Source organism: Myiozetetes cayanensis, unplaced genomic scaffold, assembly GCF_022539395.1.
Source record: "Myiozetetes cayanensis isolate MyiCay16 unplaced genomic scaffold, myiCay2020 scf1, whole genome shotgun sequence".
NCBI classification, from domain to species: Eukaryota; Metazoa; Chordata; class Aves; order Passeriformes; family Tyrannidae; genus Myiozetetes; species Myiozetetes cayanensis.
Genome location: NW_026086604.1, coordinates 117464800 through 117488700, shown reverse-complemented (window position 1 = coordinate 117488700; position 23901 = coordinate 117464800). Strand labels below are relative to the sequence as shown.

Here is a 23901-nt window from a genome sequence, read left to right as displayed (position 1 = left end):
TGTTTAACAATTAACTTCGTGTATATAGTAAGGAAACTAATTAATTCTTAAGAAAAGTAACTTCTTGACTTGTGAATACCTTCCACAGGGTGTGCTTTGGGAGGGCAGAAGGGGGAGTCTGCCTAACTTCGTGCTGTCCTGGATCACAGCTGAAAATTATTCCCTTCCGCCGAATTTGGAGAAAGTTTTCTTTGCTCTAGTAGCATGATTACGAAGTTTCTGATACAAATTCAAATGATTTTGCGAGTCGCAGGCGCTAGGTTTCCCTCGCCACCCTATTTATTGCTTTGTTCCTGTTCCTGGACATTCAACCTTGCGTTTTATTACCTCGATGATTTGGAGACCAGACACACTGTTTCTAGGAGAAAAATGTGGAGTTTATCAGTAGGTCTGCTACTGATTTTTCTGTGCTTTATACACATGGCTTCGAGCTGAGCTGAAATTCCAGCCTCAGTAACAACAAACAGATCTGAGTTCATAACGTACCTTCATTAAGAGAGACCCTTTGTGGCCGCTCTGGCATCAATAGCCACTCCTGGCATTAACGCTATTTAAAGTTATCTTCAAAATAATTAGATTTAGGATTTTTACTGTGTTTCAAGTTTACTCTTATGGTAGTTGTTAAGAGGTGTGCCTATCACTCCCATGTGGAGACGAAATGGGAATCACCGTATGATACAAGTACTTATTTCCTCACTCCCTCGAAAGATTTGAAATCTGCTGCGATGCAGAGCTGTTTACCTACATCCGTGAGTCTGACAGAGATAAACTTGGTCTTTGATTATTTCCAAGTAGATAAAAAGAGTAGAGCTATCGACTGTGCCCTTGTGTTAGAAGTTCTGCTCAGAGTCAGCAGAGTCTGAGTCTGCCAGTGTTGGATTCGTCGAGGAATCCCAAATATCTCTGCACGCAATGCTGTTGGTACATGCCACCGGAGGAAGGTTTCTTCGTACCGTATTTTCGCTTTCAATTTCCGAACACAAGCGTGAATAGACATTTGCAGCGCCTTTTTGTAGTTAAGATTTAAGCAGCCCATTAAGCCAACACAAAGAGCCCTTGTAGTTCTGTAATTTATGGCCGCTTTTAAAAGGTAGTAAAGTACACTAATTGTACATCAACGTCCAGAAATAAGCAGGTAAATCTAGCAGGATTTTGAGCTAATTCTGTGTAATCCTCCCCTCTCGGCGGCCGGCATGAGAAAATTGTCACTATGGAAAGCATTTCATTTCTCCTGCCAAAGGACCAAGCACATAAAGGACTCCAACAACTCCGAACCACCAGACACCGACCTCCGTTCAGTGCAAAGCAGGCCAGGACAGACAAATACCCGAACTTCACTCGCGAACCATTCTGGTGTATGCACGCAGGCAAAAATCAGGTTTTCTAACATCCCCATATGCACTCCACGTTTGCAGAACTGGCTGCGGAACTCCTCGAGGAGGAGGCGAACAGACAAGCCGCGATAAGCAGCCATTCAACACCGCACCGGCTCCAACCCTCTCTCCCTCTCCTTGCGCCTTTGATTTGGGAAGGAGCTAAGAATGGACAAAGAAATTTTCTAACTCTTTCGCTCTTCAGATGACTTTGCATCCCTCCTGTTCCCAATGCCTTTATAAGGATGGCGATCACTCAGGTCCCGTACACTTCTTTGTCTGCCCAGACACGCGCATTCACCACCCACGGAAGATGAATAGAGCCAATCCAGAAAAAAATTCCAGCTAGGTTAAATATTTATCACAACAACAACAAAATCTCATTCCAGCAGGCTTGTTCTTCATGCAGATACCAAGCAAATCTCTTTCTTACAGCAGCCACCGGCGCGAAAGCAGCGGCCGCTGACCGGCTCTTACCTCCTCCAGCTGCGCAAGGTTGAGCTGAGGCTCTCCCAGCTTCTTCCACCGCCCCGGCCGAGCGATTTCTTTTCGGGGCTCCCTGTAAACAAGTAACAAACAGTGCCTTACCGGGGAGTGCAGGGGGAGGTATTTTGCTCCTTCACTGGCAATACATGGTTTGCCGGGTGCGCTGGGAAAGCCCCGGAGAGGGGTGGGCAGGGATGGAGTGGGCTCGGGCTCCCTGGCGGAGCGTGGGTTGCCACCCGGATGAAGAGCACAAGGAGCTGAGAAATAAAAGCGTGCGGTTGGGGTTTTTTTGGTTGGTTTTTTTTTTGTTGGTTGGGTTTTTTTATTATTTTTTTTTCCTCGTAGACAACTATGCCTTCTGTCTCCAAGTGTTTGGAAATACTGTCATTCCAAACTCTTGTTACATGAATGTCTGCTTTATTTTCCTCTGGGAAACCTTTGTTTAGGATCATTTAATCAAGAACAGACATTAAACATAAGTCGTGGTGTTCATCTCTGCTGAATAAAACGCGGAAAGTGTTCCAGTTTAAATTCAGGGCGTATTGTGGTTGGGCTTTTATTCAAACGGTTATTCGGGGCCCAATCCTGCCACCACCAGCGCAATAAGAGACTAACAGTTGACCTCACTGTAGCGGAATCGGGCCCAAATGATTTTCTTTTCTTTTTTTTTTCTTTTCTTTAAAAAAAAAAAAAAAAACACAAAAACAAAACAAAAAAAAACCCAAACAAACACAAACCAAAACCACTGAAAGCCATGGAGGGGGGAGGGGCGGGAAACTGGGCTGCTTTTTTTCCCCTAAAATAAACAATACTGCACAGTCCAAGAAGACAATAGTCAGATTATTTGCATGTCACTTACTGAATCACTTTTATATATGAATATGTCAGATCAATCATGTACCCCCGTATTCAGTCTTGCTAAGAAAGCCCATCTAATGCATCTTAAAATCGTCAGTAAATGTAAATGCTAATAATTAAATAACACAGTTCTTGTGAAAGGGTGTTATCTGAGCCTTGGAAATATTAGGTCTATCTTGGGATAACTTTTCCAGCGGAGACTTTGCTTTGGTAATTTAGTAGTTCCATAATTACGCTAATAATTTTAAATTTGCTGTTGAACTCCAGTCTACATAAAATCATGCAATAATAGCCTACTAAACTGTTTATTGCTGTGTCATAAATTTGAGAGCGCTGACTGTTAAAATCTACTGTCAAACACAAAAGAAAATGGAAAGTCCAATCTGCAATCGCAGAGTCCGCGTGCTGCTTCCTGGGGTTACCCTTAGCTCTACCTTTCTTTCCACTCCCCTTCAGCGCAGGGGGAACCCCCGGGCATTTTCGGCTCAAAATCATATCTTAGCTGTTTTGATCCCTAATCAATAGTCGTGTTACAAACAGCAATAATCATCGATCAAGCGTGTCGTGACTGGGTTGTCCCACTCGTGTTAAATATAGAGCGTGTATCTGAAAATGGTGCCAGCGACTTTCTGTTATTTATTTTAGAGGTATTAGGTCACGCTACCATATTTTACACTGCCACGGTCCTTTAAACTATGCTGCTTCTTGAAAGAGTTGCTAAGTAGCAGTAAAGCACTTTAAAAATGCTATAACTTTTCTTTTTTAATTTGTTGTTATCCCAAACTCTAATATTCATTGCGGCACTCTAAGTTTGTACATAAATCGTTCAGACTAATGAGTCATAGAGAAATTCGCCCATGACTTTTCCTTTACAATGCTCACTGCCTTTCCATTGCTTTTTTGGCCCTGTATTAAGAGCCGGTGATTTATTAACGCCAGAAAAATTGAACAAAGCAGGTCCTCCTGCACTGTGGCACCCAGCCTTCCACAGCGTGAATTAGAACATTATCAAATGTGTTTGCTTCGGTAACACTTAATCACCAAAAGCCATAATGTGACCACAAGGCAGCTAAAACAAAGATTTAACATTTCTAAATATTAAACTTGTTAAACAAATGCTCAGCACACAAAGCAAGCACAAACAATTAAAGTCATCAAGCTAGAAATACACACTACCTACTTACCACCACAGACCCTACTGCTTGCTTAAGAAGTTTAGAATCTTTCAAGATAAATCAGGTGGGTATTTTTTTAAAGGAAAAAAAAAAAAAGGAAAGAAAGAAAGAAAAACAAACTCCAGTAATAAGGAGTTGAGTTTCACTTCTGAGAGAATCACTCCTAGTGAGGACTGACGGCCACAGATCCATTCCTGACTATCTGCATTAATTATTTAATGAGTCACGTGACCATAAAGATTAAAATTTCAATATCTCCCCCAGAACAGACGCAACACCTTTATCTGCGAGCGCAGGGATGCTCGTACTTGGGTCCCCTAATCTCTGCTGTCTTTGACAGCTCCTCAGTTTCCAGGGAGAGTTCTAAGCCATTAATAACATGGGTTTGTACCGTCCTACTCAGAAGGATGGGTCAGCTGTACACCCCTACACACCGCCAAACGAGTCAGCTGAACCCAGATCCTCATTGTCTGCAGCGGGGAGGGGGCTCTAAGCACCAGGACGCATCCCCTGGGCCGCCTTCCACGGGTCAGCGCTGCCTGTCCGCGGGCCCGGGCGGAGCCAGGAGGGCTGCCCGGGACCGAAGGGAGGAGGTCGCGGAGCTTCCCCTGCCCACGCGGGGAGCCCCGGCCCCACTGGGACCCTTGTGGGCCGGGCTTGGGCGCCCGCGCAGCACCGCGCTGAAGGGGACAGCCCTGGGGCGACCCCGCGGGATCCCACCCGCCCCAGCCTGGCCTTGCCGTGAGGCTGCGGACATGGCAAGAGCCTCCGCCTCCTCGGGGACGTGACGTGCGGGCATCCCAGGGCCGCACCGCCCGACCGGCTCTCACGGAGGTGCGGGAATGGCAGGCGAGCCCGGGGCTGCCCGAATAGGGCCCCAGAGGGAAGCACGGGAGGACTGGGGGAGCTACAGTTTCATGGCAAGCTTGTCAAGACCTCTACCTGTGTGAGGGCTCCCCCCACCCCTTCCTCGTTTACAAACACTGAGCAAGAAGGCCATGGAACTGCAAGCACCCTGAAAAAAAAAAAAAATTCTCAGCATTGCGTAATCTCCCAAGGCAGGATGGCTCTGGTTATTAAATACCACAAGGCGCTTGTCACAGCTCAGCTCCTCGTGTAATGAAACACCAGGTATAGCAAAAGCTCGCAGGAAAAATGAGGAGGGGTATCTTGGAAGAGGAGCATTTTTCTTGGTGGGTGGAGGGGAGGTGGGTGTCGGGGTTAACAGCGTGGCGTTCCCTGCAGCCAGCAAATTGACTCCGAGCTGATTCGGTCTTTCTTTGAAATATTGACAAACTTCCACTTCCAGCGCTTTGGGCCGCGCTTGCCTTTGTGGCCAGAGCAGATAAATCCGTGTGTGAGAGACACCGGGAGAGCAGGAGAGAGGGAGGGGGGAAAGAGACATTTAGGTCCAAGTGTCGGATTAAAAAGAATACTGTCTTTAAAGGTCAAGGGTTTGAAGGGTCAGTCTGCTCCTCTAAAAAAAACAATTAATGGGATAGAAAATTTGTCCTCTCGGTGAACTCCCGGTTGCCTTAGCAAAGGGAGCACAATGCGAGAATTTAAACTGGATGTAATTTTCAAAGTTATTGTAAAGACGGGGAGGTATCGGACTGGGAGCAGAGGGCTCCTAGCCCGGGAGCAGCGTCCTGCTTCCCAGCACAGCCAGAGGAGGAAGGGGGGTAAGAAAATTTACCTTAAACGATGATAATCTGCCATGGGGTATTTTGCAGTCCGCGGCTGAATGTCCGGCAAGAGAGTGTACATTTTTTTAGCAGACAGCCAAGATGCTGTGTCTTTACACATGACCATTTTTTTTCCCCAGGAAAATCCTTTGCATCTTCACAGACATTTCCAAGAGAATGCCTTTCAGAACGGCTGTTGAATTACAAAGAAGTATTTATTGTAGGAGGTGATTAATGATTCTCGCTAAAATTGCTATTTGCAGCGTGATTTCATTTCTCTTTACAATGGGAGCAGACCAGGTTTATAGGCATAGGCTGCTCACTAAAGAAATCCTGCACCGCCAGTTAATACGTTTCAGCTGGAATTTTGCTCGGTTGTGCTAATTTTGGCTCTAAATATATGAAGGGATTCTCAAGCAATAAACAAAACAAAGAGTTACATGCTTGCAGATAGTAGTTACCTCACTTAACAGCTGTATTTTTCTCCCTTTATAAGGAGATAACTGGCAATTCAGGATTTAGTAGACAGCAATATGTGAGTACAAGCATGCTTTTCAGGCCTAATCTTTGGTCAGGTGTGGAGACAGCAGTGTTTGCTGAGGGTATTTAAAGACACCACCTTCCTGATGTTGAGCGTGCTCTGCCACTGGCATGTTACATTTTTCTCTGGGATGGTTTGTATTCCATGGCTGGACAGGGATGCTGGCAGCACCTTTGGGGCCTGGTTCTGCCTCAGCCAGAGTGTGATGATGCCCCTGGTCCCGTCGGTCTCACTCATGAGAAGAGAAGCACTGATTCCAAAATTCCCTCTCGGATGTATTTGGGTAAGTAAATAAATATTGGCCTTCAGGCCTTCCCTTGAAGATTTACGAGCATTTGAGCTCCTTTCCAAGACTCTTCCTACCTGGCTTTGTGCTACACCGTGTTGTGAAAGCCCTGATCAAGGCTCTCCCTTAGAAGCTCTGTTTTGCCTGCACTCCTTAGCTGCCTGGAAGCAGCAAGATGTACAGCTTGAACTGGAACCACTCGAACCCCCTTTTGCCACAATAGTTGTGACAATCTCAGTCAAATAAGCCTCCTGAATTGTACCCAAATTCGTGTGTCTGCCGAGGCTTTCTCAATACATTTCGAAATAACCTTGAAAACAAAATTAAAGGAAACAGAAACAGAAAAGGCAGCTTAAAAAGAAACTATAGGTTACCGTTCATGTGTTTCTCTTAAACAGTGCTAGCCAGCTGAGAAATCATAATCAGAGAAAACGAATTAATAAATCACGACTGGCTAAAGATTTAAAGTGTTATCATGGCACGGGAGCTTACTGGCTCCCAGAAGCAGCACAGTTCCTCTTGTAACACAGCTGAAAACAGTCACAGAGCAAACGATATGAGTCAGACTCCCTCTGCCTTAAGTCCGCTAAAAGGAACACCACTCACCTATACATTGAAGCAAGACCTTTCCCCGTCCTATAGCACACTTTTTCCCAGGCAGGCAATTAGGAGGCAGGACGTTTTTCACCATATTGAAAATAACCATTACCTTATTGACAAGACGAATCCAAGTTAGAACAATACATTAAACCGTTGATTTCCATTCCTGGTTGCAACACCAGCCAAGCACAAGGTGGATGAAACAGCACTTAGTGGACTTGTGTTTCAGGCGTTTAATTCTTTTGTACAGAATAATCTTTATTATCAGCATTTGGCACTGTTATACATTACACCAAAAATCCACAAATTGTACATGGACCCAAACTATTTAGACGGTGCCAAATATGAAGACAGCAACAGCCTTTACAGCAATATTTCTTTAAATAAATGCAATAGGGAAAGTGGAGAAAAACTAATAGATCACAGCTACTGCAGGGGCTACACTTAAAACCAGTTAAGTTACCTTTGTTATGATAGATAAAACATTTTCCTTTAGACAGGGTAAAGGGACATTTTCGTAAGTCTTTAACCTCTTGTGGACGTGTTCTTTTTCTCTCCCATGTTGGTGTGAGTGTGTATATGTGCCTGTGCACCCTCACACACACAGACACACACAGAGGAATCCACAAACACGCCACGAAACAACACTATTCAAGTCAATGCCTTACACAAGTGTCCCACGAGCTCGTTGCTTTGTTTTAAAGTCTTTTATTTTAAAAGTTTTCCCTTAAAAAAAAAAAAAAAAAAAAAAAAAAAAGAGTCCATCTTAGATACAGAGAATTCGTCCATGACTGCATCCAGCCCTCTTTTACACCGAGGGCAAGAGAGCGTTTCCATAAATAGAAAAAAATGTTGGGCATGGAACCATTATCTATATACAATGTAGACAATCGTCCGGGTTTTGGTTTAAACATGTGCCCGTTCTTGGGCACATTTCGTCTTCGTTTCCTGCTCCTGTTTTGTTTTACACTGTTTGGTCCAAACGGCCAGCCTCTACTTTGAGGCAGTTTGAAAACCCCAATAGATAGGTAAATATATATATATATATTTAAAAAAAAAAATCAACAACAAAAAGCTCAAACCAAAAGCCGTATTTATAGCGCGGCTGCATTGGGTGTAGCCCCATCGAGCGGATGGGGGTGGCCCTGTGTCTGTGCTTTGGACTGCTGGCTCAGTGTGGACTGGTTTGAGGAGCGCATCTTTGTATTAGGCAGTTTATGGTCTTTCTTCCACTTCATGCGCCTGTTCTGGAACCAGATCTTGACCTGGCGCTCCGAGAGGCAGAGGGTGTGCGCGATCTCGATGCGTCGCCTTCTGGTCAGGTAGCGGTTGAAGTGGAACTCCTTCTCCAGCTCCAGGACCTGCTGTCTGGTGTAGGCAGTGCGAGACCTCTTGGGCTCCCCTCCGTTGTAATTGGGGTTGACTGAAACGTGCACACACAGGCACATACATACACACGCGGAGAGGAAAAAAAGGAGGGGGGGAAGCGATGGAACATAATCATTATATAATAACTTGACACCAGGTTCACATAAGATACATAAACGGCAAGAAAAATTGTTTCACAGCCTATCGACAGTGGGGACAATCGAGGAGCAATAAAAAATGGTGATGGGCATTTGGGTTAGAAGAAAAGCTTCAAAGACACATGGCCCAGAGCCACTGCAGGGCAATTAAATTTATGGGGGCTATAATTACTGCCCTAACAGTTTGGCGTCTCGTAAATCTTTTGATAAAGGACCCCGGATACAAAAGGTTTCTCACTTTCTTTTTTTTTCTTTTTTTTCTTTTTTTTTCTTTTTTTTTTTTATCATTGGGAAACGCGGAGGGAGAAGGAGGAAAAAAAAAAGCCACACACGCAACGACCCATCCCGTCCCCAGGAGCACCCTCCCCCCTTCCCTCCTCTGCAGGCGCATCCACACCTCCCCCTGGCAAGGGTAACTCACCCGTGCTCACATGGATCTTCTTCATCCAGGGGTAGACCACCGGCTCCTTCCCCTTCAGCCCGGGCAGGCTCTTGTCAGGCAGCAGCGGACAGCCGGGCCCGGTGCCGGTCCCGGCGGCGGGGGCTGCTTCGCAGCGGCGCTGCAGGGCATGGCCTGGGAGCAGGGGCTGGGGCGGGCCGGGGTGGCCCTTGGCGGGCGGCGGCGGCGAGGCGCCCGGGGGCGGCTGCTCGGGGCCCGGGGCGGCGCTGCCGGCGCTGCTGTAGCTGTAGGGCGCCTGGGGGTAGGAGGGTGCTTGCGCGGGGTAGAGAGCCTCGGGAGGCGGCCCTGGCGGCCCCGGCGGCGCTGCGGGAGCCTGGTAGCCCGGTTCCCGGCGCGGCCGCGGGAAGTACTCGGGCAGCGCCGGGCCCGGGTGCGCGGCGTGCAGGTGCGGCGGCGGTGGCGGCGGCGGGGCGTGCGGGTGCGAGTGGTGCGGGTGGTAGCTGGCGGAGCTGCCGGCGCTGCCGCTGTGCTGCGTGTATTCCTCGCAGGGAGGGAATTTGGGCTCGATGTAGTTGGAGTTTATCAAAAACGAACTCATGGTCATTAATTTGTGAAGTGCAAAAATACTAATTTTTCTCGCGTTGTCGTTTTTCTGGGCTCGGCGAGGCCCCTCCCCTTCCCCCCCTCTCCCTCCCTTCCCTCCCTCTCCCCTCCCGCTGCTGTCAAGTGCTCTCCGCTGCCAAAGTTTGGGCCTCCAGCCCTCCCTCCCCCTTCCCGCCGCACTCCCTCCCTTCCTCTCTTCCCACCCCTGGAGCGCCTACAACACACACACAACACACACCCGCTCACACACACACCCGCACCCCCCACCGCCCCGCCACCACCTGACCGCCAGCGCCAATTACCGCACGGGGCCGCGGACCCCGGATCAGGAAATGGAAGAAGAACGAGGGGCCGCGGGGTAGCTCCGCGCCCGCGGACCTTCCGCGGGGGCCGCGCCTTCCCTAGGGGCGGCGGCTGCTTGGCGAGGGAGCGCCCCACGTCCGCTCCTCACCAGCATCCCCAGCTCCTCCCGCACGCCGACCCGGGCCGCGTCCAGCAGTCACAGTGTCAAGCGAGATAAAACTAATCCGGCTCTGACAGTCTCCCACCCACCCCGCCCGCCCCAGCACTTCTTGTGTCCTAGTTCCCCCGCGGGAGAGTATAGGAAGCTGGGCGAGGAAGCGGAGCGCAGCCCAGCTGCGTGATCCAGAGGGAGCCAGGCACTGCACAAGGCGTTGCACAATCCTTTTAAACAAGCCCATCTCCAAAAGCGTAGAGCCGGGGCTGTGCGCAGGCAGAGGGCGGCAGCGGCCGTCGGGCTCAGGCCACCGGCCGCCCTCCGGGGTCTGCCCCCGGCGCCCCGCCGCTGCAGAGCGCGGGCGGCCGGGAGCTCCAGGGCCGGTCCTTTGCGCCTCTGAATCTGTGCTAATTGAACGAATAGATGCAAAAGTTAGAACGAAGGTCGCGGGGAGGCCGAAGAGAGTCCTGAAGTCGCTTGCGGGGTGTGAGGGACATTGCGAGCCTGAAAATAACGGGGAAGAGAGGGGGAAGGGAGAGGGGAAGACAGACACGACGGAATGAAATACTTCCTACCGGCGATCGCAGGGCTCAGTGCGAGCATCCCTCCCCGTGGAGGAGCTCTTTCGGAACTACGATTTTAAGTCCGTTGGTTTGGTATGCCTCGTCTTGAGTTTATTCCTTAATTTTCACTTCCACGAGAAATTGCTAGCACCTTCTCAAAAGTAACACGCAAATCCTGGTGTAGGAGGGAGAGGGCACTCAGGCATTTCTACGTTGCTAAAACTGAGACTGTTAACGATATTCGCAGCTCAGGGGGGAAAGAGGCAACAGCCCTGACCTTAGGTAATTGAAATTTGATGGTTAAACTAATTATGCTCTTATTCTAAGGGGGGGGGGAGCGAAATACTTATTGAAGTACTGGAGATTGTGTCAGCTAGTCTGGCACATATGGAGTTAGAAGCGAACTTTTCGGATTTTTTATTTCTTCTTTTCAGGAAAGCATATGAACACATAGAAATATTTACCGCACCCTTAGACAATATAATTGCTGAGTGGGTAATCTCATCTGCTGGTATGGGAAAATACTTCTAATATATCAAGCGTAAATATGATACAGTTTAGATCTTGTCCTCCTAAAGATATTACATTAACAGTCACCCTGGTTTAAATTCAGATTATTGTCTTTTGCAGGTTTGTAGATAATGGATACATGCAATAAAATTCTATTTGAATATATATTCCACCTAACAAGACACACATCGTATCGATTTATATTTTATTCACAGACACACAGGCACGCACATTGCATGCGGCTTGTAATATGTTAGACCATTTCCAACACTTGGGTATACTGGGGTGCTTATCTAAACAATCACTCATTTCCTCCTACTATCGAATGTCTAATTTGTAAAGAGAGTTAAAGCACATTTACTTACTCATTTTCAACAGCACATCTATGGAATTCTTTAACTGGGGTAATAGATAAGTTTCTCTATTTACTCTGCTTGGAGAGGAAATGCGGTTACACACATGCGGTTACACACAGAGACAGCAGCAACTGTTCAATAACACATATTTGACAGAAAAAGGGAGATCGTTTTATTTATATTAAAACGACAAGAATAACAAAACAACAGTAACCCATGTTCTAGAAGAATAGCTCCCATCTACATGGCTATAAAAAGTAAAAGATTACCAAAAGCCACCAAGACCAGTGAACAATTCCCGGCGTAAAGAGAGATACATGCACACATACAGACGCATACGTACAAATACCTGCCGGGCAGCACCAGATGAATTACACTGGGGTATCGTAAATATTATCCTCGGCATAACTCCTGAGGCACTATGGCCGGAGCACTACAGCGGGCTGCCGTGTTCCCACGCCATGGTAAAGCAAAACGAAAAATGTTGTCTCGGTTTGTAAGCTCAGCGCTATATTGGGAGAGTTGGCCGGGTTCTGCTTCGTATTATTTACTGTGATTAGATCTCAAAGTTTCACTGCACCTCTTTCTACAGCGGGCCTCTGGCGCTCGGCTACAGAGAGAAGGACGCAATTTTGTATACGAGTGTAAATCTGCAAGGTGACCTGAGCTGTTCAGCTCAAGTCTGTTTTTTCGTGTGGCTCTATTAGTCTGCGAAGATGTGCTGAGGCAGGACCTCCAAAAGGCCTGTTCCATGTCTTTGTGGTTTTGTTATCATAAACAAGAACCCAGCCAAGACCACCAAGTGTTATCTTGCACACGGCCATTTCGACATTTTACTGCAAGATTTATGGCTGTAATAAACAATCTCAGAAACCCTTTTTTTCCCCGGTACTTCCTTTTAACAAACTTGTACCATCACCCTAAGCTCTCAGAAAAAGAAAAGGATAGGATAAAATAGGCTAGCTCCCTTATTTTTCCAGAAGGACTAAAGGCTGGATTTCACTGAAGAAGAAGACTTTAATCGATTAATAAAGAAGCAAGAGTTTCCTGGCCGAGTCTGGCCGAGGACGAGAAGGAATTAATTCTGGACGCACCGGAATTGAGTTGAGAGGGAGAGAGTAAATTTTCATGCACCAAGAAGAGGTAACCTCATACATACCCAAAGAGGGGGAAAAGGGGGAGCCCTCTTTTTCTGGTGAAACAGACAAGCACCCTCCTGCTACCCTCCACATATGCGGCTACACCGTAATTTCCAGGAAAGATAAAATAATAATAACAGCAGCAATAATAGCAATGGCGGTAGTAGTAGTAATAATAATAATAGTAATAATAATAATTCAAGTCAACCTCTCGTCGTGCCCGGGCATCCTCCACCGAGAACGGTAGTAGGAGGAAGAATCACACTAGCAGCTTGGCTTGACTTTGATTTGAACCATTTTGAATATATTTAGCCCCAGCTTTCCCCTCTTGAATACGAGGCTGTCCCAAGTTTCAAAGTGACCGAAAAGTGACACCGTGTGCATTTTGTTTCTTATTAATCTTACACATTGACAGTCTTTGTTAAATAACAAGGCGTGCCCTTCACCAGGCGACATTTTCATATTTGTTAGACGCGGTGACCTGAAGTTCACCTCGGCCTTGGACTTAGTTTTTCTAAAAGGTCTATAACAGTGTCTTTTAGATAGAAGGGTGCTTTGCTCAGGTCACTACTTCTAAGGAAAAATAAGAAAAAAATCGCGGGAAAATGTAAACGTTATGGAATGTATCGACTGTATTCCTTTGTTTGTTCCTGGGAATGATACAGTCTCGAGGCTGCCCTGCCTCCGCGGACGGGAGCGCTCCTTCCCGATGGGCGCTGCCAGGGCAATGTTGGGAGTTTTGCCCCAAGTTCAGCATTCGGTAAAAGCGGTGGCTTCTCTGGCACGCGGGCTTCTCTTAACAACGGGATAGTTGGCGGGATTTGCTCATTCTGTCCTGGCGCGCTTAAATAAACACACGTAAAATGTGATTTGTGCACGGATTTTAAATGAATGGTCTTTTTAGCAGACCTTCCACACCAGAAAGCAGTGTGCTAAATGCAGAGAGTGAAAGGACAGAAAGAGTTGGCCTCAAAATATTAATTGTTCTGTTCTAGCCTGTTGCCTTTTTTTTTTTTTTTTTTCAATTGGGGTGTGTGGGGAACAATTTAAACAATAATTCAAAAGAGTCAATATTTATGGAAGTCGCCGTTTCAACTTCTTTGAAATTATTATCATTGATATTTTTATTTTAAACCAGATTTAAAATATGGAATCCGGGACACTAATTGTTTTAGTGAGGAAGTAAATGGATTTCTGTCACCTACTCTTGAGTAAGCCGGTTATAGTAACAGCTTTCATTCTGGGTATATCAAAGACGCATTGTTATTCTTGGAAACAATCCGCCTGCTATTCTCTAACAAAATAGATATTTGGCTACGGTTTTTAGCTTGTTATCAGGCTTCGCGCTTACACCAAATAAATAGCCTGGATGTGAAAGGTTATATACTATCTCCAGCGCGGGCAGACTCCCCAAACGTGCAGTGCCAGGGCTCTCTATAAGTGAGTAGCAGCAACAACTTCTGAGCAGCGTCTCCACACCGATCAAATACTTGCATTACATACTTTCCAGGCTTCAGCAGGTACTTTAGGCAAAATCTCCAATAATCACTTTGGCTAATCTGATATCTAGCCTCTCGAGTACTTATTCCCAAGAAATAACGTTCGCCTGCCACGATCCAGCTGTGTCTCTGGCAAATAATTCACGCGTACCAGTTACAGAGAGGCCGGTGTAGGCTCCTGCCTTGGGGGTGGGAAGGCAGCAATGAGTGGTTGGGAGTGAGGTGCGCTCCTTCTCGGACTTCCTCGTCGCGCTGTCCCCTCCTCCACACCTTACATATCTGTGCGTTTTTGGGAATATCCTTTCCCTCTTCCATCGACCCCTTAGCCTCAAAATTTCAGGCTGAGTCCTGTCTTCAGAGATCTCCTCCAGAATGAAGTTGGCTAGGCAATATTGGCCAGTTCTCCCTGCAGACACGTCTAACCAAGGAGTAAAGCTTTTACACAGAGACGGCACTGGGAACAAAAAATCCCAGCAGTGTGGGAATAAATCTCGGCGCTAAGAAATTCCACTAAACTTTCTCTTGAAGGAGTGGAGAGGGGTGGGTGGAGGGAGAATTAACAACACTTCCTACTCCCCATATCGCTGGGAATTGCCGTCTCGGGTAATTCCAGAAGGCTGTGAGAGCCCTCCAAATCACGGAGCGGCGCAGGGCGCCAGCTTTTCCGTAACATTTTCCATTGGTATCATAACATGGCTCCACTGCTCTTTTTAAACGAGCTCCTTTGGACCAAACATATAACCTGTATTATCTCCAGCATGTCCTGTTTAAGCACAGTTTAGCGGTCGCTACAGAAATGAGAGCAGAAACAAAGACGCGGCTAGGATCGATATACGCGTTAATAGCTTCACTCCTATCTTATCTTCCTGCCATTTTGCAAAGTGAGAAGGCTTAACGTTAAACCTCTTAAATCAGGTTATTATATAATAAACAAGGGTGAAGCATTTTGCTACCTGAGTCTTGGAGGAGGCAGCATCAGTGACTGCTGTGGGGGTAACACGCGTATTTACCTGCCACGACTGAACCCGGGATATTCAGACACAAACGCGGACGATAATTCAAGATGAAATACAACGTGTATTACTCTTGAAAAGAGGAATTTTCTATCCTTTCCTCGGTAATTGAGGTCATTCAGCCAGTAGGGTTCACCTGGAGTCCATACTGTGATACACACGTAACTCAAAGCTATTTTATCTTTTGTGCTGATAGTCAAGATCTCGGCTATAACATTGACATCAAACTCTGTCTGGGCGAATGACTAAGAGTGGTGCAAAACGTAAACTTTTGACCCTCAACTTTTTGACCTGCAGTTGTAACGCCCTTAACCACAAAGATATACAAAAGCTATGCAGCTTCTTTTAGGAGTAAGAGAGTCGCACTGTTTGTTTCAATACTTCTGCTGTTTCCCCCAGCTTTCTAAGGGCGCTTTTTTTTTTTTTCTTCTTGCTTTTGAGAAATCGGATACTTTTGCATTTTTAATTTTTTTTTCCTTAATCTCACATTTTTACAAAGTGCTATTAAATCAGTTTGCACAGCCTTTCGGCAGCGTTGGAGGGAAGCCTGTTACTCTAAGGCGCTATATGGTTACAGTTGCAGGTGAAACGCTGGGTAAGTTCTGGGCGTGAGGTTGGAAGGAATGTAACGACGAGCGTTGGGGGAAAAGCTGCAGCTCTCTGCTGAAGGGTCTTAGTCATTTCTCCTTGATTTAAACATAAAGAAACAACTCTAATTGTTTGCGAAGCCTTGTCTAGGCAAACGAGTTGACTGTGAACTTGGTCTAAAGCGAGCTCTGCTGGTGATTCCTAGGGTGTGCAGATTTATCTTTTCTGCATTTACTTAACCTGGCAGTGAACTGCACGGGCTGCCATTTATTATCCAGAGACAGACTTCACCTCAAGCAAGGACTGTTCCACAAAATTGCAATAATTACCCAATAACCTTCATCGCAAATATTATTATTGAAAAGACATTTTTTGGGGGGAGGGGATATAGGAAAGATTCTTTTGCATGCTATAAGGCAAAATCCATGCAAATTTTACGCGCTCTCTGTGTCAGATTTGATATCGTTCGTGCGTGCAGCTACAGGAACATGTGACTGGGGTGGTCCATGAGTATCTGCCTTCCAGAGAGACACTGGTGGGGATGCTTTAATTTGAAGGGGATAATATTTTCAAAGATGATCAGACGGCTGTGGGAGCCGTGGTTTTGTGCTCTGACTAGCAACTCTAGTCTCAAATCGGAAAGATTTTGAGAGCAGGAAAGAGAAAGAACTAAGAAAGCGAAGTGGTATCTTAACTTGGTCAGGAGATTTACTTATTGTCCGCGTTTAATGCCTTAAATCTGTATTTGCGGGGCGGGAAAAAAACATTGCTCCAGTATTCAGGGTTTGAAATCGAAACCTCCTGATCCGCCCCTCATGATCTGTTCCATGCAATTTCCCATGAAGCAGTTTGCAAACCCCTCTATTGTCACCCTTCCACAGATACACACTTATTAAATGTAAGGAAATGGTAGAATAATAATTTCCCTGTAATGTTCTGCAATTAGGGCGTTTGCGTGGTTTAGTCAAGGCTGTAGAGCTGTAATTTACGGATGACTTTCCATTGGATTGTTATACTTCTGTTTTAGAGAAAGTTATGTCTTGCAAAGTCACCAGTTACACACATTAAGAGAGCTGCCTAGTCTTTAATTGGCCTTACGCTTAGACATGAGACACTACACGCAAGTATTTCTTTCAAAGGATTAGCTAAGCTATATTTCAAATCACAGAACGCAACTTGCCATGCCTAAGGTAGAACAAATTCCCACACATTAATCCCCCAAATACAGCAGAAAAACAACGTGTGCAGTCAAGACCTCTCTCCTGATTCCCAGCGACAATTCCCCATGACATTTTCCCTCAGAAAACAATTCGGACCTGGAACTATTTTCATAGAGTTCGGCAGTCTGGGCTTGTTTGAATTTCAGATTTCAAAGCGGATTAGGAAATCTTTATGCGTTTCTGGGTTCGAATGGTTTCAACCGTGCCTCTTAGGACAGGGCAGGGCCAGAAATATGGTGAAGTTGTCATTTCTATCTGACTTTCTTTTGTTGTTACTGTTTCTTGCAGTATGGGCGGATTTGTATGCTCCTGGGCTTGGGGATATTTTTCTTCTCCATAGTTCTTCAATCTCTGTACATTGCTTTGCCTGGAATATGCTCCAGAAGCCACACCAGAAATGTGGAAAATACATAGTAGCAAATCTTTTCACTCTAAACAATTAAAAGTTATAGTACACTATGGTATCCAGCATCCTAAAATATTAGTTGAACGGATGTGCATGTGCATTTGTATATTCACCAGTTAATTCAAATAATGCAGTGTTGTTGAATACCAAGTAGTCGTGAGCTGTTTGTGTCTAGTATCATTCCCGTTTACAAGCAAAGAATTTTCCTAGCAAAAGGACCCACAAATAAATGAAACCCAAACTTTTAAAGATTTTTCATGTATTGCCTCAAACTATAAAATTTTATGGCATATCGTATAATATAATGCACACCTATCATATATAACTTTCTGGTATTCTTATTGATGAAAATGTGACAGCTAGTGTACTATAAAATCTCCAGCTGTTTATAACGGAAATGATTTTCAAATGTGCATTTGGATATGTTCTTTTAAGGCCTTTCCCATTTTTTTAATATAAAATATATGCAGATGTGTTTGTTTAGTGTTCATAGGAAGGATCGACAGACACAAAGGCTTCAGACTCCATTTATCTTACACAAGGGGTGACTTTAAATATTAAATATTTGTAAAACTGAGATCTTTGATATGAACCTACCTTATATACTACCATTTCTTTAAAGTTAAAGACAAATTCAATATAGGAATCAGTCAGCAATGTGCAGACCTTGCAGAGATACACAATAACCTTTCCCTCCTGTACCCCGGTGCCTTTCTCTCATTTTTGCTCGCAGTAGCAAAATCAGCCTAAACCACAATAATCAAGTGGAGTAGCACAAGCAAAATAAAACAAAACCCACCTCTCACATCAAACCACCCTGTTCTTTTGCAAACCCAACTTTATGACACATAAAGGAAAACAATGCAACCTGCTGAATCAATGTTACTCCAAACATTGGAATAAGTGAGCGGAGAAAGACATACCCACAGTTGGTTTGGAGATATATATATACACAGAGAGAGAGAGAGAGAGAGATTGTAGGCAATTCTCTAGCCCCCATCTAGTCAGTTTGCACCCCCCTGAGATCACTCGCCAAAGTAACAGCTCTGAGGATAAGGATCAGGCCTTAATGTTACCCAGAGAAAGATAGAGTTCCTTTCACCCTTTCATTCAAGTCCTGGAAATTCAAAGACTAAAGTTAAATCCGGCCATAAAGTTTATTGCTGAGTAATCACACTCTAGTGAGAACAGTCCACTTAAATAAAAAGAATGTTGAAGTAAACACGCAGCTGGGGCCTACCCCACAATGGCAGCCAGCAATATAAGGCAAAAAGAGAGAGAGCAGAGCTAGGGGGATATTTACAATCTTCAATAAACCAAGCCTGTATTTCATAATTTGCAGCACTCTAATGACCTGTAGTCTCTTGTATTAATGCTACAAGTTACAGTCAATTGGTTTACTTTAAACAAAATATCACAGGGACACGTATATGTATACACACGTACACACCCTTTGTATATGTAACTACACCAATATTAGACACACATATGCATGTGCACATCTTTACACAGACATATAGACCGATAGGTGCATGCAAGCACACATGCATGTAATTTAAATATATTTATATGACTGTATATAGGGTCAGGAAAAAGTTACAGCAATGTTATAAATGTGCATCCACAAAACATACTACACACTCACAGATGGACACAGACATGTAGTTAAAGCTTTCTGCACAACCCAGTGCAGAAAATATGTATCTAAGCACTCCAGTACAGTCTGTGCCATTTTAATACTATCTCTGATGTGCAACATATTTCACCAATCCAAGGAATATTACCATATCATCACGCCTCCAACTCTATCATGCCTGCATAAGATACAGCCCAGATAATATCAAGCCCTATCTATTTTGTTTCCCCCTTTTTTTAATCGCTTTCAGTAACTACTCTTTGCTAAACAAAACCTCTCCAAACTTGGAGAGTCTATCGGAGCAAAGGAAGTAATTATCTTCTGCGGTAGTCAAAGTGATTAAAGCTAGGCCCCAAAATCCATCTCTGCCAAAGTCGCTTATTGTGGTTTACTTTGATTTGATCGTTAAAATAGAGAGCTAGCTGCTGCGAGTGAAGGGATGGGGGGGGGGGCGGATTTGCAGCGCAACCTGGATCATTAGTAGTTGATCCTGCCTCTCGGGCTCGGTGGGACCGTCCTGAAAAGCTCCAGGCGGAAAGGAAGGGAAAGAGAAAGAGAAAGAAAGAAAGGCGAGAGGCAGCGAGAGCGAGCGGGAGCCTCGGCTTCCCCACTGTACAAATAAACTTTAAGGAACTTGTGCACAAAACTTACCTTTGACTTGCAAGGAGCCATTTTTCATATAGTACTGAGAACTTGTGGTTTGGATACTTCTGTCCCTAAACCTGACAATTTGAATGGCCAGGAGGCACACGTAGCCTGCAAAAGAGTCAAATGAAGTCCAGCGTCAGTGAGATTATATGTTATGTGGTATATAATGTTGGATGTCAACTCCCCAAAACCATAAAACTTACTTTAATGGCACCACGTGACTTTTTATAGCCAGTGAGCCTATCTGTCTGTGCTATGGATGATTTTACGATCTAATTCATAGACAAAACCCTATTCATTTGGCACCCAAATGTCATATAGCCGGAACTGGGGCTTATAAAGTTTACTGTTTTATAACTTTTAAGGGAAGGCATCAATGTAACCAGTCAGTAAATGTGCAAATCTTTAGTTGCTCTTAGAAGCTCAGAAGAGTTAACCATTCAAGCTCTGATGGGGTAAGTAACATTACGTTTATAGCAAACTAATTGTAGCAAAGAAAACCAAAAATCTTTAAAGGGTGAAGAGTGGGAATGTGGTTAGAGAGGGTTACTGATAGACGCAGAGGGTTCAGACGTGGCTATCCTGCAAATATACTTATGAAACCCAGGAGAAATTCTAGAGTGATGCAAACACGCCTTGGCATTAGCAGTGTGTTTTAACAAAGCACATGTTTTTTGGTTTGGACTTTTTTTTTTAACCATCAGCAAACAGCTAACAATTGATTCACTCACAAAGGGTGTTGATTGTGGTCCTGCGATGCAGCTTTCCACCTAGCGAGGAACCAGTAAGGAAGAACTTACGGTCAAACTTTCAATTAAAAATACTGATAGCGGACAATTGCAGCATCCACCATTTGCAACGTGCAGCAGGAACCAGGTAAAATATTAGTACAAACTCTGCACGGGCTATTTTTTTTTTTTTTTCAGAGGCAAATCTAGAAGCACAACTTCTTGCTTTGCACAAACCAGGTCACGAAAACTTTACAATAGAAAGTTTATTTTTTTTTTTTGTTGATTTCCAGTCAGGTTTTTTTAAAAACAAATAATAATAATAATAATTAAAAAAAAAAAAAGCTGATCACAGTTTGCTCAAACAGCCAGACTTTGACTATAATTGTAACTTTGTTCACAAAAAACATACATCACAGAAGCTGCGCTTAATAAGAGCCACTTCTAAGAGTTCGTGCAAAGAGTCATATACAAAGGCACAGCAAGGACATACTGCTTGGAATCACAGTTTTCGTCACAGATTCACTATTCACTACACGCAGGACAAATTCAGTTGATTTCATCATTTCACCTCTACAACAGCATTAATTACACAGGAATTATATAGGTAGTTTGAATAAAAATACTTTTAACAGCTTGGAGCTATACAGACATTAACACTTGACCACACATGCACAGTTAAGCAGGTTGAGTGCAACACATAACATTTGTACTAAACCGGGGAAGGATTTCTTTCTCTCTCTCCTTTTTTTTTTTAACTTCTCATTTTTTTCCTTTTTGTTCTTTTTTGTTCAGTTTTGTTTTGTTTTAACAGTTACTTCAAGTAACACAGCTCGCTTCATATAAATAAGTTAAAACATCTATTATTTTTTTCAAGACAAAGCCATTCAAGACAAAGAAATGTACGATAAAAGCAGATCTACTTATACACGCGAGAGAATGGTAATAAACAGGCTCATGATTAAAAGATGAATAAGGGCGACAAGAACAGGGTTTCTTCACAGAAGTAACACAAGGAAGTTTTAGAAAGTCAACTTAGTACTGACATGAGACGACGCAGGGTCAGCTAATACTGCTCAGTACTTTTAATTGATCAAACGCTTAGGGACGGAATGCCCCTCCTGCAGCTGCCATGCTCATACTTTTCAGCTTATTATCCTTTTTCCATTTCATTCTCCTGTTTTGGAACCAGATCTTTATTTGTCTCTCTGAGAGGCAAAGAGCATGTGCTATTTCAATCCTTCTTCTGCGGGTCAGGTATCTATTGAAGTGAAATTCCTTTTCGAGCTCCAAGGTCTGATAGCGGGTGTAAGCAGTCCGAGCCCTTTTCCCTTCTGGTCCCCCTATGTTGTCTGGAAGAGAAAAGTACATGATTTAGATTCTCAGCAGCCACTCGGAGCCTTCGTGTCTCATTGCAGCTACCAGCGACCAGGACCGTTATTTTCAGTCCTCCTTGTTTTGTTTCTGCTTTGGATAAACGCTCAACAAGTTTCCCCCTGCAGCCCCTCTTAGGAAAGGCTTGGGGGAGGGGGATTTGGTAGTCTCAGTAAGTTTTCGCTTGGATTTGTGGTTCCATTTTTTAAAATTGAATTTTTTTCCTTTTTTTTCTTTCTTCCCCCCTCCCCCCCGAAGGTTAATTCCCCCCATGCCTCCCCCAAATAAGCTACTTTGGGAGATGTCTCTGCTGCTAGCTGGGTGTTCAGAGCTGGGAGAGCAAAGCTTTCAGCCCTTTCCCACGGCTGAGCTGGGGAAGGCTCTGGGAGGCAGAGAGCCCCCGGCCGCTCTCCCAGTAGCGAGGGCAGGGCAGGTACCCGAGGCTGAAAGTTGCCTCACTTCCCCGCGCCCCTCAAGCCCTCTTCCCCCGAGTTTGGGGTGACTCGCCCTTCCCCACACCACCCCCCTCCCCCCCCCGGCTTCCCAGCATTGAAAACTGCCCTTCTCGCCCTCTCCTATTCTCTCTTTAATATGTCTCAGCAAAATAAATGGGGTCAGCCGCGCTGTTCCCACTGGAAGATCTCCCCATCCAGAGGAGAGCCGAGAGCAGCCTCTGCTCCCGATTCCCCTTCGGCAAGGCGCCTTCTGCTCCCCCGCCGGCGCTAGGAGCCAGGCGGTCTATGTTTTGGGGGCCAGGCGATCTTTTTTTCCTTTCGGGGAGACTCGCCCAGAGAAGGGAGCGTGCTTCCCTGCGAGCAGAGTTGTGGTGTGCGCGGAGACTGCCCGCTCTCACGCCCTCCTCTCCCCCTCTCCCCGAGCTTGCTCGGCGCAGCCACCCGGTTTACATTAAATCCTCCTTTTCCTCCAGAGAAATAAAGAAAGAACAGGGTATTTGCTTTACCATGACTTATGTGCAGTTTTCGCATCCAAGGGTAGATCTGGGGCTGTGAAGGCTGGGCTGTGCTTTGGTCGGTCGGGGCACTTGCCTGCTCGCTGCTTGCTGGAGTGTCTTCTTCAGTCCCAGACGAGGTGCCAACCCCGTCTCTGCTGATGTGCGTGTTGCTGCTGGAATTGGACGAAGTGCTGGTGGAGTTGGCGAGGGAGTTTTTCACCCCGTGGTGACTCTCGCTGACAGGCGAACCGGCCACGGCGGTGCAGGGCAGAGGGTCAGGGGGAGGCGAGTGGGAAGACGTCGCGGGCTGGTTGTACCTGGGCTCTGTCGAGGCAGAGGTGGTGTTGGCCGGGTAACTGCGGGGTCTCTCATTGGCACCAAAGTGGGTGGAAGCAGAGCGCCCGACGCTGAGGTCCATGCCATTGTAGCCGTATCCGTACCTGCCGGAGTGCATGCTGGCGGAGTCCCTGTATTGCTCGCTCACCGAGCTGTGATCTCCATAATTATGTAACTGGTAGTCCGGGCCATTTGGATAGCGACCGCAAAATGAGTTTACAAAATAAGAGCTCATTTGTTTTTTGATATGTGTGCTTGATTTGTGGCTCTTGGTCGTTTTGTGCGTCTATAGCACCCTTGCACAATTTATGATGAATTATGGAAATGACTGGGACATGTACTTGGTTCCCTCCTACGTAGGCACCCAAATATGGGGTACGGCTTCACATCACGTGCTTTTGTTGTCCAGTCGTAAATCCTGCCTGATGACCTCTAGAGGTAAACTCGTGCACTGGTGGGGGAGCTGGGAGGGCGCGGGCGGCCCGGGGCGCGCCTCCCGTGCGCGCCGCCGCCGCCGCCGCCCGCCCGTCCGCCGGCCTCCAGCGCCACCCGCTGGTGGCGCGGGGGATGGCGGCGGCTCCGCGGGGTCGGCCCGGGGTGACGGCCCCCGACGGCGGCGCGGAGAGGCGCGGAGTGGAGCGGGCCGCGCCGCCACCGCGCCCGGCGCCGCCGCCGCCGCCAGCGGCACCAGCGACCGGCGGAGAGGCCGCGGGGCCGGCGGGGATTGCTCCTCCGACCCGCCCGCCGGAGAGCTCGGAGTGGCGGGAGCTTTGTGCTTGCCTTCTCCTCCGTGCCAGGCTTATTTACACCAGTTCACAAATCCTGTAGGATCCGTCCTCGGGAGCTGACAACGCTTATGTCTCTTCTACATATATAGGGATATATATAATTTCCCCTCCCCACTTACTCCCGAGCCGGAGCTTTAGAGAGGCTTTAGCCGGGT

The 23901-nt window shown here is 46.0% G+C and overlaps 2 protein-coding genes across 2 annotated transcripts; both read right to left on the bottom strand.

The window, feature by feature from the left end:
* Positions 1-7236: 7236 nt before the first annotated feature.
* Positions 7237-9576, bottom strand: HOXA4 (homeobox A4). Its single transcript, XM_050309466.1, has 2 exons — positions 8952-9576; positions 7237-8427 (listed from the first exon to the last, which is right to left on the bottom strand). The coding sequence occupies exons 1-2, from the start codon at positions 9532-9534 to the stop codon at positions 8099-8101; spliced, it is 912 nt and encodes a 303-aa protein (XP_050165423.1). The 5' UTR covers positions 9535-9576; the 3' UTR covers positions 7237-8098.
* Positions 9577-21101: 11525 nt separating this feature from the next.
* HOXA5 (homeobox A5) lies at positions 21102-23367 on the bottom strand. The gene is made up of 2 exons (XM_050309478.1): positions 22632-23367; positions 21102-21648 (listed from the first exon to the last, which is right to left on the bottom strand). The coding sequence occupies exons 1-2, from the start codon at positions 23191-23193 to the stop codon at positions 21398-21400; spliced, it is 813 nt and encodes a 270-aa protein (XP_050165435.1). The 5' UTR covers positions 23194-23367; the 3' UTR covers positions 21102-21397.
* Between the last annotated feature and the right edge of the window lie 534 nt (positions 23368-23901).

Excerpts from the sequence above, each read along its gene's own strand:
- HOXA4 (XM_050309466.1), bottom strand. The coding sequence starts at position 9,534 with ATGACCATGAGTTCGTTTTTGATAAACTCCAACTACATCGAGCCCAAA. Across the intron at positions 8,428-8,951 it reads GAAGATCCATGTGAGCACGG|TCAACCCCAATTACAACGGA; the intron begins GTGAGTTACCCT and ends TGCACGTTTCAG.
- HOXA5 (XM_050309478.1), bottom strand. The coding sequence starts at position 23,193 with ATGAGCTCTTATTTTGTAAACTCATTTTGCGGTCGCTATCCAAATGGC. Across the intron at positions 21,649-22,631 it reads AAAACTGCACATAAGTCATG|ACAACATAGGGGGACCAGAA; the intron begins GTAAAGCAAATA and ends TTTCTCTTCCAG.